Below are 13596 nucleotides of genomic sequence, written 5' to 3'. Positions count from 1 at the left end.
TGCCTAGAGCTCCATTTTAGCCCATTTGTGACCACAATACCCTGCCCCAAGTCCACATGAAAAATACACTTGCTGTGAGAGTGCTGACAAAAATTGCAGTGGAGAACTAGGAATGGACAGTTTCCTAGGGCCAGATTCACGTAGAATCGCGGCGGCGTAACGTATCGTATATACGTTACACCGCCGCAAGCTTTCATCGCAAGTGCCTGATTCACCAAGCACTTGCGTGAAAACGTACGCCGGCGGCCTCCGGCGTAAGCCCGCGAAATTCAAAGATGCGTTGGCCATTTAAATTAGGCGCGCACCCGCGCCGGACCTGCTGCGCATGCTCCGTTTTGAAATTCCCGCCGTGCTTTGCGCGAAGTGACGTCATTTTTTCGAACGGCGAAGTGCGTAGCGTACTTTCGTATTCCCGGACGTCTTACGCAAGAATTTTTTTTTTTTAATTCGACGCGGGAACGACGGCCATACTTTAACATGGACTGTGTAAAGTTAGGGCAGGTAAAACGACGACTAACTTTGCGACGGGAAACTATACTAGCAATGACGTAACGAACGCGAAAAACCGCTGTGGATCGCCGTAAAACCTCATTTGCATATCCGACGCTGGAATACGACGCAAACTCCACCCAGCGGCGGCCGAGGTACTGCATCCTAAGATCCGATGGTGTAAGACAATTACACCTGTCAGGTCTAAGAGCTATCTATGCGTAACTGATTCTATGAATCAGTCGCATAGATACTCTGAGATACGACGGCGTTTAAGAGAAACGCCGTCGCATCTCTTCTGTGAATCTGGCCCCTAGTTCTTAATGTCAAGATAACTGATAACTACTAGTGCTGCTAAACTTAGTCTGGGACTAAAGTCATTTAAAATCAAACTCATGGGGGGGGGATTGTGCCCCCCCAAAAAACCCACAGCAGAACCTTTGCGCGGGAAGGGGGGGGTTAAGGGGGGACATCAGACAAAAAACAATAAAGAAAAATGAGGTCCCCAAAATCCATACCAGACTTAACTGGGTCTGGATGGCCAAGAAAGGAGGAATGAGTGTCACTCCCCCTCCCTGAACCATACCAGGCCTCGTGGGGGGGTACCTTGACAGGGGAATCCCCTGGCAAAGCAACATATCCTTATGATGAAGGGCTTCTTCCCTACAACCCTGGCCTAGTGGTTGTGGGGGTCTGTGAGTGGGGGCTTATTGGAACCTGCCTGACGAAGGGGCACTGCGCGGCTCCGAAACGTTGCACTCTCTTTGTGTTGTGATCATGCAATAAAACATCTGTTTGGACGCTATTTATGTCGCTCCATGGTGCGCTGGCAAATATTCCTACTGTAACGTGTACCAGTATCCAGCTGGTTGTTGCTACAAGCACCCAAACCCAAGAGCGGATCCAGGAAAGTGTGCGATGGGAATATGAAGTATGACTTATTGGAACCTGGAACCCCCCTTTAAAAATAGGGGGTCCCCAGATACCAACCCCTTTCATAAATAAGCACTCCTACTAATTCACAAAAAAAGTAAACGGTTAAAAAAACACACGCTTTTTGACAAGCCCTGCCCACCATCCTACTCCCTCTCCATCCCTCATTCTCAGAATGATTCAGATTTTCAAAAGTTTCTAGGTATGCACATTAACGTTGGTACTCCCAGAGATTAGAGTAGGACCACACTCATTATCAGGAGGAATGGATGGTGAATACTATTTACACACCTTCGTGTTGTTTCTTATCATCACCAGGGAGCCGCCATAATTATTGCATAACATTTGACTGTCTGTAAAGTTCTTCTTGCTGTCTGATAAGTAGTAGCAGCTTCTGTTCACCAGGATCCAGTCTGCAGGACACAATGGCTCTAGAGGGAAGATTACAGATAATGGGGTGTCAGTGGCTGCTCTGGGCTATCAAATTGGTATTGAAATAATTTATCGGTCACTGTAATAACAGTTATTGTCAGCTTTTCCTAGAGGAAATCTTACTATTAAAGGATATCTATGAGCAAACATACACTATATTACCAAAAGTATTGGGACACCCCTTCAAATCATTGGATTCAGATGTTCCAATCACCTCCATGGCCACAGGTGTATAAAATTAAGTACCTAGGCATGCAGACTGCTTCTACAAACATTTTTGAAAGAATGGGTCGCTCTCAAGAGCTCAGTGAATTTAAGCGTTGTACCGTGATAGGTTGCCACCTGTGTAATAAGTCCATCCGTGAAATTTCCTTGCTACTAAATATTCCACAGTCAACTGTTAGTGGTGTTATAACAAAGTGGAAGCAACTGGAAACAGCAACTCAGGCCTCGTACACACGCATGGTTTTCTCGGCAAGAAAGCTGCTGGGAGAGCTTTTCGTGTGTATGGTTTCTCGTAGGGAAAACTGCCTGGAATCTCGATGAGAAAAACAAAAAAAAGAACCTGCTCTCTATTTTTTCGTCGTGATTCTCAGCAGTGTTTTCCTGCTGAGAAAACCGAGTGTCTGTATATGATACCTGTCCCGGGTAAGCCTGCGCATGCTCGATGAGACTTTGACGTATGCGCGGTAGCTTACAAGGGCAGTGTAGCAAGATGGCGGCGACGGCAACGAATGTGACTAGCGCATGCTCGTCATAGTCAATGACGTCACAGCGTTCTTGCTATTCAAAAGAACGGCAGTTCTTTTTAATAGCCCGTGTGTACACTCCGCGAGCAGGAAAGCTTGCAAGGAATCTCATCAGGAAAACCGATGTTTTTTTCGTGTCGAGATTCCCGGCCGTGTGTACAGGGCTTCAGCCACGAAAAATGACAGGGGTCAGCGTATGCTGAATCTCACAATGCACAGAATTCACCAACTATCTGCTTAGTCATTGGCTACAGACTTCCAAACTTTGTGTGGCCTTCAGATTAGCACAACAACAGTGTGTAGAGAGATTATTGAAATGGGTTTCCATGGCTGAGCAGCTGCATCCAAGCCTTACACCACCATGTTTTCTGGAGTGACAAATCACTCTTCTCTGTCTGGTAAACCAATGGAGGTGTCTGGGTTTGGTGGTTGCCAGGAGGATGGTACTTGCCTTACTGCATTGTGCCAAGTGTAAAGTTTGGTGGAGGAGATTAGGGTGTGGGGTTGTTTTTTCAGGGTTGGGCTTGGCCCCTTAATTCCAGTGAAGGAAAGTCTTAAGGAGCCAGCATACCAAGACATTTTGGACCACTTTATGCTCCCCACTTTGTAGGAACAGTTTGGAGATGGCACCTTCCTGTTCCAATATGACTGCCCACCAGTGCACAAAGCAAGGTCCATTAAGACATGGATGAGCGAGTTTGAGGTAGAGGAACTTGACTGACCTGCAGAGTCCTGACCTCAACCCCATGGAACACCTTTGGGATGAATTAGAGAGGGGACTGTGACCTGGGCCTTCTCGTCCACATCAGTGCCTGACCTCACAAATGCACTTCTGGAAGAATGGTCAAACATTCCCATAGACACTCCTAAACCTTGTGGACAGCATTCCCAGAAGAGTCAAAGCTGTTATAGCTGCAAAGAGTGAGTCAACTCAATATTGAACCCTACGGACTAAGACTGGGATGCCTATAAAGTTCATGTACGAGGCCTCTGCCGTTTACCCCAGTATGGCATAATCCTAGATATTCAGAGCTACAGGATTTACAGGGTTTTAGCCCCTGGAAAGAGAGGGAGATCTGTTTTTTCCCGCAGTTGTATGAGGGGGAGGTGTGAACATATGAACAGTTGTCGGGTGTGATCACCACCGGGCACCCGCGATCGCTCGTTACAGAGCGAGAACCGGGAGCTGTGTGTGTGTAAACACACAGCTCCCGGTCCTGTCAGGGGGAGAAATGCCTGATCGTCTGTTCATACAATGTATGAACAGCGATCTGTCATTTCCCCTAGTCAGTCCCATTCCCCTTCAGTTAGAACACGCCCAGGGAACATAATTAACCCCTTCCTCGCCCCCTAGTGTTAACCCCTTCCCTGCCAGTGACATTTTTACAGTAATCAATGCATTTGTATAGCACTGATCGCTATAAAAATGCCAATGGTCCCAAAAATGTGTCAAAAGTGTCCGCCATAAGGTCGCAGTACCGATAAAAATCGTTGATCGCCGCCATTACTAGTAAAAATAAAATATTAATAAAAATGCCATAAAACTATGCTCTATTTTATAGACGCTATAACTTTTGCGCAAAAAAAAAATCAATAAACGCTTATTGCGATTTTTTTTACTAAAAATATGTAGAAGAATATGTATCAACCTAAACTGAAGATTTTTTTTTATTTTTTTATATATTTTTGGGGATATTTATTACAGCAAAAAGTAAAAAATATATATTTTTTTTCAAAATTGTCACTCTATTTTTGTTTATAGCGCAAAAACGAAAAACCGCAGAGGTGATCAAATACCACCAAAAGAAAGCTCTATTTGTGGGAAAAGAAGGACGCCAATTTTGTTTGGGAGCCACGTCGCCCTAACGCGCAATTGTCAGTTAAATTGAGGCAGTGCCAAATCGCAAAAAGTGGCCCGGTCATTGACCAGCAAAATGGTTCGGGGCTGAAGTGGTTAACCCCCTACTTCGTAGAGAACGGTTGGCCTAGCCGTAGGAAGGCAGCAGGTAAATTTGATCTTATATGGCAACCTTGGTTGGGGGATCCTAGCCTTGCGCTAACAAGAATTGGTTATGGATAGACTTTTTATGTAGAGACCTTTTGGGGTGGCTGGGGGGGGGGGGAGTGGAGGAGGGGGAGAGGAGCGGGAAACTACAGTTTGAATGCGTTAATGGTCACGCACCAGACCCAGGAGAGTCTGGGGGTTGAAGAAATTATTTATGTTGTTTGGATATAAAGGGTCTTATGTGCGCTGGTAGGCATTATTTATTGTTACTGCTCTTATTATATGGAATCATCTCCTGTTATGTTTTTCACTTGTATTGTTTTGTATGATGAAAAGCATTGATTATATGTACCATTTGAGCAATTGGATAATAAAAGGTTTTGATTTAAAAAAAAAAAAAAAGTTCATGTACGTGTAAAGGCAGGTGTCCCAATACTTTTGGCAATATAGTGTAATTTTATTGCAGCTTACCAGTCATTAGATATGCCTATGGTGGCTGTATTAGTGTTCTTTTTTTGGGATAAGCACATTTTTGGCAAGTACAGAATAAATCGGTCGATCCTGCCAGAAATACTGTGCCCTTGGCACTTACTGCGAGCCTAAATAAAGCACGAAAAAACTGCTAATTACATCAATCCCTCCATGTAATGGAGTTGAAGAGCACAAGTCCAGCCTCGGTGACAACTGTGACAGAACTATCCCACACTCTGCTTGAGTGCTTCCATCAGTATACTGCTTCCTCCAGTCTGAACATACATGTCAGATATTATAGAAGCCTATTGCAACCAAGAACTAAAAAGGACTCGTTTGGCTGCAAAACTGGAACGTTTATTTGACAAACTTACACAGAATATATACCCCACAGGCAGGGCCGTCTTAATAGCATCATGGGCCCCTGGGCAAAGTAATGCTCTTGGGCCCCTACAATGGAGACAGTGCAGGTAAACCCCTCTACACCCCAGATATCCCCACAGGACTCTGACCCCTCTACACCCCAGATATCCCCACAGGACTCTGACCCCTCTACACCCCTGATATGCTCCAGCACTCTGACCCCTCTACACCCCTGATATGCTCCAGCACTCTGACCCCTCTACACCCCTGATATTAAGACAGCTCTGCCCACAGGAGTACAATCCCCTTCTAATCATATTACCCCAACAATACAAGCTGTAACCAGAAACATAATTAACATGCGCTAAGTAACATTTAACGGTTACACAACCTATCACATTGCTATAATCTTTTTATATGGACTATAAACTGATGGACTTATGAATAAATGGTTGTGGAACGAATCATTTGGAGTTTCCATTATTTCTTATGGGTAAATTTGCTGTGATATACAAGTGCTTTGGATTACAAGTAGTGTTGCTCACGAATATTCGCATTGCGAATATTCGACTCGAATATAGCATATTCGAGAAATCGCGCTATATTTCGAATTTCGCGGTGAATATTCGCAATTCCGAATATTCGCATTTTTTCAATTTGATTTTTAAAACAGATCACATCCTATCGACGTCTAAAAGCATTGCTGGTATGATTAGAGACCCTGGGCCGAGTAGCTAAGCTGAGGCGATCCTTTTATGTTGCCAAATTGAAAAAAAAAAATTGCGATTTTTCGCTATTGCGAATGCGAAAATGATTGCGAATTTTCGATAACTGTGGTAGGAGAACTCTGATTGTCTCTGATGCAAAAGGGGGGGGCTTTGTGTATGTGTATGTTATGAATATTTGTATGTTTGATATTATTATTTTTTGTAAGAAGGAAAAAATTGCGCATACCTTAAAAAAGGGGAGAATACAGCAGCAACTCAAAAATGTTATACAACATAAATTAATACAAGACAGAAAATGGAGTCGCTCTACAAGAATAAAAAATATGTCTAGTGACAAGACATGTGGGCAAATTATAAAATAAGCAAGCGCAAATAACTTGTGAAATACACAGTGAAACAAATATATAAAGAAATATAGTCCCAATAATAGAAAAATAATCTTTCATAAAAATGTCTTTGATATGTGAAGTGAAAAAAAGTCCAAAGCATGCAGCATGAACGTGTTCAATCTTCAAGGTGTTTGATTGACAAACGGCTGTGACAGATGGATAGAGTAAAGAATCACCACCAATGCAAAACACTTTTTATTTTGTATTGTAAAATATCACGAATATTCTGAGCCAATCAGAGTGCTCCTTCCGCATTTGCCGAATATTCGCAATTATTTTGTATTGTAAGATATCAAGAATATTCTGAGCCAATCAGAGTGCTCCTTCTGCATTTGCCGAATATTCGCAATTATTTTGTATTGTAAAATATCAAGAATATTCTGAGCCAATCAGAGTGCTCCTTCTGCATTTGCCGAATATTCGCAATTATTTTGTATTGTAAAATATCAAGAATATTCTGAGCCAATCAGAGTGCTCCTTCCGCATTTGCCGAATATTCGCAATTATTTTGTATTGTAAAATATCACGAATATTCTGAGCCAATCAGAGTGCTCCTACAGCATTTGTCGAAATTGCGCAATAAATATCGCATTCGCATGTTGCGATATTTCGATAAAATATCACGAATATTCTGAGCCAATCAGAGCGCTCCTCCAGCATTTCTCGAAATTGCGCAATAAATATCGCATTCGCATGTTGCGTTATTTCGATAAAATATCACGAATATTCTGAGCCAATCAGAGCGCTCCTCCAGCATTTCTCGAAATTGCGCAATAAATATCGCATTCGCATGTTGCGATATTTCGATAAAATATCACGAATATTCTGAGCCAATCAGAGTGCTCCTACCGCAGTTATCAAAAAAATCGCAATTATTTTCGCATTCGCAATAGCGAAAAATCGCAATCATTTAATTTTGATAAAATATCACGAATATTCGAATTTAGCGAATATATCTCGAATATTCGAATATATATTCGAGATATATCGCGAAATCGAATATGGCATATTCTGCTCAACACTAATTACAAGCATGCTTCCGGAACTAACTATGGTCCAAGGTTTTACTGTAGTAGATCTTGAATCACCACCACCCCCCCCATTCTGCATTCATTTGTTCTCTGTTCAGATTGCCCCCCCCCCCCCCTGCTGGCTGGGCACGGTACAACAGGGCCAGTTGTACTGGCCTATCAGCAGCCCTGGGGGACACCTCTGTTTTTCTTAATGCCAACAGTGAAAGTGGTGTCACCCTCACGGCACAGCTGTCTGGCAGAGGTGTTTGAATCACAAAAGTTGCTGGACAGAATTAGGGCTCACACAAACAGGTGTGGGTTTCCCACGTTTGACGCACGTTCAGACACAAGTTAGAAAATTCCCATTGAATTTGGAGGCTGTTTGACCTGCTTTGCTCTGTGTAATGTTTCTTCTGATTAAGAAGGACCTACTGGCCTGCCTTTTATTGCTAAAGTCTGTTTTCCCTTTGAGCACATACTGCATATAACAAGAACGCCCACCAACATGAGCCCTTATGAATGCTTTGACAATAAGACAAGCTGACTGCCTGAAATTAATATGTAATTACATTTCTTACCTGATTTACTCGTGCTCTGAAAATATATTGCAGTCCCAACATTGACAGCGATAAGTGCAAAAAAAACACTTGAGATTAGAATCCAGTAGATCGGCACCTTATGCGTTAACCATTGCAGTGCCTGAAACCATAAAATAACTGACATTAGTATAACATTTAAGGACTTCGGTAAACATATAAAAACACACGCATACATTACGTTGTCTGGTGAAGTTTAAAATCAGGAAGATTTTTGCAACAGGTTATTTTACAAATCTTCAAAGAGACCAACTATATATAGCTATACCCAGAGATCACCACTTAAAGCAGAGCTCCACCCAAAAGGGGAAGCTCCACTTGTGTCTGCCCCCCCCCCCCGTGCCATATTTGGCACCCAAGACAATACAGTGTCCCGGAATTGCCCTCTGGCCCTAGACTAATCTGATGCCCCCAAAAATATCCCTCATATCGCTGCTGTCACTCACTGACAGCCTGTGGCGGACCCCTGGCTGGTGAGACCCTTTTTATGCCTGCAGTCTCTGACCATCTCCTGTACTATATCTGCAGTCTCTGGCCATCTCCTGTACTATGTCTGCAGTCTCTGGCCATCTCTTGTACTATGTCTGCAGTCTCTGGCCATCTCCTGTACTATGTCTGCAGTCTCTGGCCATCTCCTGTACTATGTCTGCAGTCTCTGGCCATCTCTTGTACTATGTCTGCAATCTCTGGCCATCTCCTGTACTATGTCTGCAGTCTCTGACCATCTCCTGTACTATATCTGCAGTCTCTGGCCATCTCCTGTACTATGTCTGCAGTCTCTGGCCATCTCTTGTACTATGTCTGCAGACTCTGGCCATCTCCTGTACTATGTCTGCAGTCTCTGGCCATCTCCTGTACTATGTCTGCAGTCTCTGGCCATCTCTTGTACTATGTCTGCAATCTCTGGCCATCTCCTGTACTATGTCTGCAGTCTCTGGCCATCTCCTGTACTATGTCTGCAGTCTCTGGCCATCTCCTGTACTATGTCTGCAGTCTCTGGCCATCTCCTGTACTATGTCTGCAGTCTCTGGCCATCTCCTGTACTATGTCTGCAGTCTCTGGCCATCTCCTGTGCTATGTCTGCAGTCTCTGGCCATCTCCTGTACTATGTCTGCAGTCTCTGGCCATCTCCTGTACTATGTCTGCAGTCTCTGGCCATCTCCTGTACTATGTCTGCAGTCTCTGGCCATCTCTTGTACTATGTCTGCAGTCTCTGGCCATCTCCTGTACTATGTCTGCAGTCTCTGGCCATCTCCTGTACTATGTCTGCAGTCTCTGGCCATCTCTTGTACTATGTCTGCAATCTCTGGCCATCTCCTGTACTATGTCTGCAGTCTCTGACCATCTCCTGTACTATATCTGCAGTCTCTGGCCATCTCCTGTACTATGTCTGCAGTCTCTGGCCATCTCTTGTACTATGTCTGCAGACTCTGGCCATCTCCTGTACTATGTCTGCAGTCTCTGGCCATCTCCTGTACTATGTCTGCAGTCTCTGGCCATCTCTTGTACTATGTCTGCAATCTCTGGCCATCTCCTGTACTATGTCTGCAGTCTCTGGCCATCTCCTGTACTATGTCTGCAGTCTCTGGCCATCTCCTGTACTATGTCTGCAGTCTCTGGCCATCTCCTGTACTATGTCTGCAGTCTCTGGCCATCTCCTGTACTATGTCTGCAGTCTCTGGCCATCTCCTGTGCTATGTCTGCAGTCTCTGGCCATCTCCTGTACTATGTCTGCAGTCTCTGGCCATCTCCTGTACTATGTCTGCAGTCTCTGGCCATCTCCTGTACTATGTCTGCAGTCTCTGGCCATCTCTTGTACTATGTCTGCAGTCTCTGGCCATCTCCTGTACTATGTCTGCAGTCTCTGGCCATCTCTTGTACTATGTCTGCAGTCTCTGGCCATCTCTTGTACTATGTCTGCAGTCTCTGGCCATCTCCTGTACTATGTCTGCAGTCTCTGGCCATCTCCTATATCATGTCTGCAGTCTCTGATCATCTCTTATATCATGTCTGCCGTCTCTGAGCATTTCCTGTATCATGTCTGCAGTATCTGACCATTTCCTATATCATGTCTGCAGTCTCTGACTACCTCTTGTATCATGTCTGCAGTCTCTGACTGTCTCCTGTATCATCTCTTGTATCATGTCTGTAGTCCCTAACAGTCTCTTGAAGCATGTCTGCAGTCTCTTGGAGCATGTCTGCAGTCTCTGACCATCTCCTGTATTATGTCTCTTGTATCATGTCCAGTGTCTGACCACCTCTTGTATGATATCTGCAGTTACTGACCATCTGTTGTATCATGTCTGCAGTCTCTGACCATCTCTTGTATCATGTCTGCAGTCTCTGACCATCTCTTGTATCATGTCTGCAGTCTCTGATCATCTGTCATGGATCTGCCACTTAAGGGTTAATGGTGCAGACTGATTTCAGTGATTAACAGCAGGCTGGCCTATTTAAACACCTCAGCAGCACAGTGTCTTTGCTGCCTGATCTGCAGTTCTGACGTGGATTCTATCTGAGACCTGTTTGCTATCTGAAACCTGATTTGAACACTGAACTTGGCTTGTTTTGACTACTCTACCTGAAACCTGATTTGAACACCGAACCCGGCTTGTCTGACTCCTCTCATCTCTCCTATCCTGACCCGGCTCCGTTTGACCATCCGCCTGCTTGACTTCACTGCTGCCAGATCCACCTGCTTGTTTACCGACCATTCTTCAGTCATCTTTCTGCACGATCACCTGTTATGACCCGGCTTGTTTGACCCTGCTTTCCCGGGATACCTGAACTATTACTAACTTGTGCCGCTGTAGTCGCAGCTTCTGTGCGGGTCGCTGACCCATCCTCCGCTGTACGTTCAGCATCTACTTGCCAGAGGTATTCGTCCACCTGCTTCTACACATCACCACCCGGCACTCCTACCCCTCTGTGCTCCGAGCCCGCTGTCCCATATCCAGTGGCTCGCGAACCAGAGTCGTAAGAGAGGCTACCCTGCATCAGACTCTGGAAACCAGGTACGTAACATCATCTCTTGTATCATGTCTGCAGTCTCTGACCATCTCTTGTATCATGTCTGCAGTCTCTGACCATCTCTTGTATCATGTCTGCAGTCTCTGACCATCTCTTGTATCATGTCTGCAGTCTCTGACCATCTCTTGTATCATGTCTGCAGTCTCTGATCATCTCTTGTATGATATTTGCAGTTACTGACCATCTCTTGTATCATGTCTGCAGTCTCTGACCATCTTCTGTATTATAAAAGATAGATGAAGGATGGATGGCCGCACTCCAAAAACCGTACAGGCTGTCTTTTATTAAATGAACAGCAGATACATCACCAGATCACAACAACAGGAACAGGGGAACAGCCGACGTTTCGCACAAAATCAGTGCTTATTCATGGCTAACATGCAATAAAACTGTTTGATATATATATATATATATGAGAGAGATCAAAGGGGAACATGTGACCTCTATTGGTAATTGGCTAGGAGGGGCCTATGGTAACAGGACACACCTAAGGCCAATATAGAGTCACAGCCCACCTGTGCATACCAAAAAATATATGTAGAGAAAATTCCAAAAAGTCCAAAATACAACAATAATCAACATAAATATATATACGTGAACTCAATGTGCATAAGTGAGTAAGTGAAAGTGTAAAGAAACATAATACAATGAAATGCTATCAAATGATTATACAAAGCAATGGATGTGAAAATGAAAGTAGAATTCATTATGAATATAAAAATAAGTGTAAAAAAAAGGCTCCGTCTCTGGAACTGCTTGGTTAATGACAAATGCCAGGGAGTGTGTATTAAAAATACATCTACATGTATACATGGACATGAGTGTTAGGCCCCGTACACACGATAGAATCCATCCGCTGAAAAATCCCAGCGAATGGGTTTCAGCGGATAGATCCTATGGTGTGTACACTCCAGCGGATCTGTTTCCGCGGATTTTTCTCCCATGCGATGGATTTCCAGCAGATAAATATTTGAAGACATGTCTTCAAATCTATCCGCTGGAATCCATCCCAACGGATTGATCCGCTGGTCTGTACAGACTCACCGGATCAATCCGTCCAAAGGGATCCCCCGCATGCGTCGTAATGATTCGACGCATGCGTGGAATTCCTTATATGACTGCGTCGCGCACGTCGCCGCGTCATCATCGCGGCGAAGGCGCGACACGTCATCGCCAGAGGATTTCGGCGCGGATTTCGATTCGATGGTGAGTACACTCCATCGCATCAAAATCCGCGCAAATCCTCGAGAGGATTTATCCGTGGAAACGGTCCGCTGAACCGTATCCGCGGATAAATCCTCCCGTGTGTACGGGGCCTTAGTGTCTAAGGTGATAAACGTGTGCAGAAAAACCCCGTCCCGGTCATAAATCATGATCGGGGGAGGTGTATTGTAGATCAATAATGTGTTGGCAATTATTTATCCAGAAACAAAGAGGGGGAGCGAATATGTTGATATATGTGAATACATAGTGGCCTAATAAACATAGACACACATTGCAAAGAATGGTGAAGATGAGATAGATATTTCTTATATATGCTAATGACGAAAATCAAATAGTGAATGAAAGACGTAAAAGCGGTGAAATACCGCGATATAGAGTTGTAGAAGGACAGATGGAAAACATATGAATAAAAATCAGTATAAAATATACAGAAGTATGAATACCAGAGAAATAGGTTATTCTCTTTTGTATAGTGAACTGTAGATGTCTCATGATGCAAGCCCGATAAATTCCATATAAAGAGTAAAGTTCATAAAACATGAAAATGTTAATGAAATATATATGAATGGATAAATGTACGAATAAAAATATATATGTGTATATATATAGAGCATACAGGTAAAAATTGGTAACCAACTCAAAAAGGTAGTTTAAGTAAAAGAAAGGGGGGGCGGGGGAAAGACATTTAACACCAAAGGTGTCTGTATCAGGATATAGATCATTTACACAGATACTGTCATATGTAATTTTAAGAAAAAAAAGAAGGTGAATATCAACGGAAAACGAGGCATGGGCCAGATGTTTACAGAGCCATAACATGCCGCCATAAAGGCGCTGATACTTAACAATAAGGCATTGCACATATAGATGTACATAGGTAAAATGAGCTTGTGATCAAAACCGTTATTGAAAAATACATTGCGATTCTTACCACATCTCAACGCGTGTTGGCTTTCATATTGAAAGCTGAATGAAGCCATAATCACTGTGAGATTAAATGGGAGGAAAGTATGTGTTAATACTGAAAGAAACTTTGCAAACCGATGGAACACATCGGATGCAAGGTTACAGTAAAGTAGGTCTGGGGGCAATGTCCAATGGGGTTGATACGAGTTTAGAGTAAAAAAAGGAAAAAATTACATATAAGCCTAAGTACTCTCACTATAATGCAGGA

At 43.7% G+C, this 13596-nt stretch overlaps 1 protein-coding gene across 1 annotated transcript in view; it reads right to left on the bottom strand.

Annotated features, from left to right (window-relative positions):
* The window catches only part of LOC120936106 (C-type lectin domain family 2 member D-like), a 44699-nt gene that overhangs the window by 7033 nt on the left and 24070 nt on the right, over positions 1–13596 (bottom strand). The window contains exons 4-5 of the mRNA XM_040348223.1: positions 8151–8271; positions 1714–1853 (exon numbers count right to left, since the gene is read on the bottom strand). Coding sequence (XP_040204157.1) covers positions 1714–1853; positions 8151–8271 — 261 coding nt within the window. The remainder of the gene's footprint in view (positions 1–1713; positions 1854–8150; positions 8272–13596) is intronic.

Source organism: Rana temporaria, chromosome 4 (genome assembly GCF_905171775.1).
Source record: "Rana temporaria chromosome 4, aRanTem1.1, whole genome shotgun sequence".
In the NCBI taxonomy this organism is placed as follows: Eukaryota; Metazoa; Chordata; class Amphibia; order Anura; family Ranidae; genus Rana; species Rana temporaria.
Note: the sequence above shows the minus strand (reverse complement) of the source record. Positions and strands in the feature narration are given on the sequence as shown.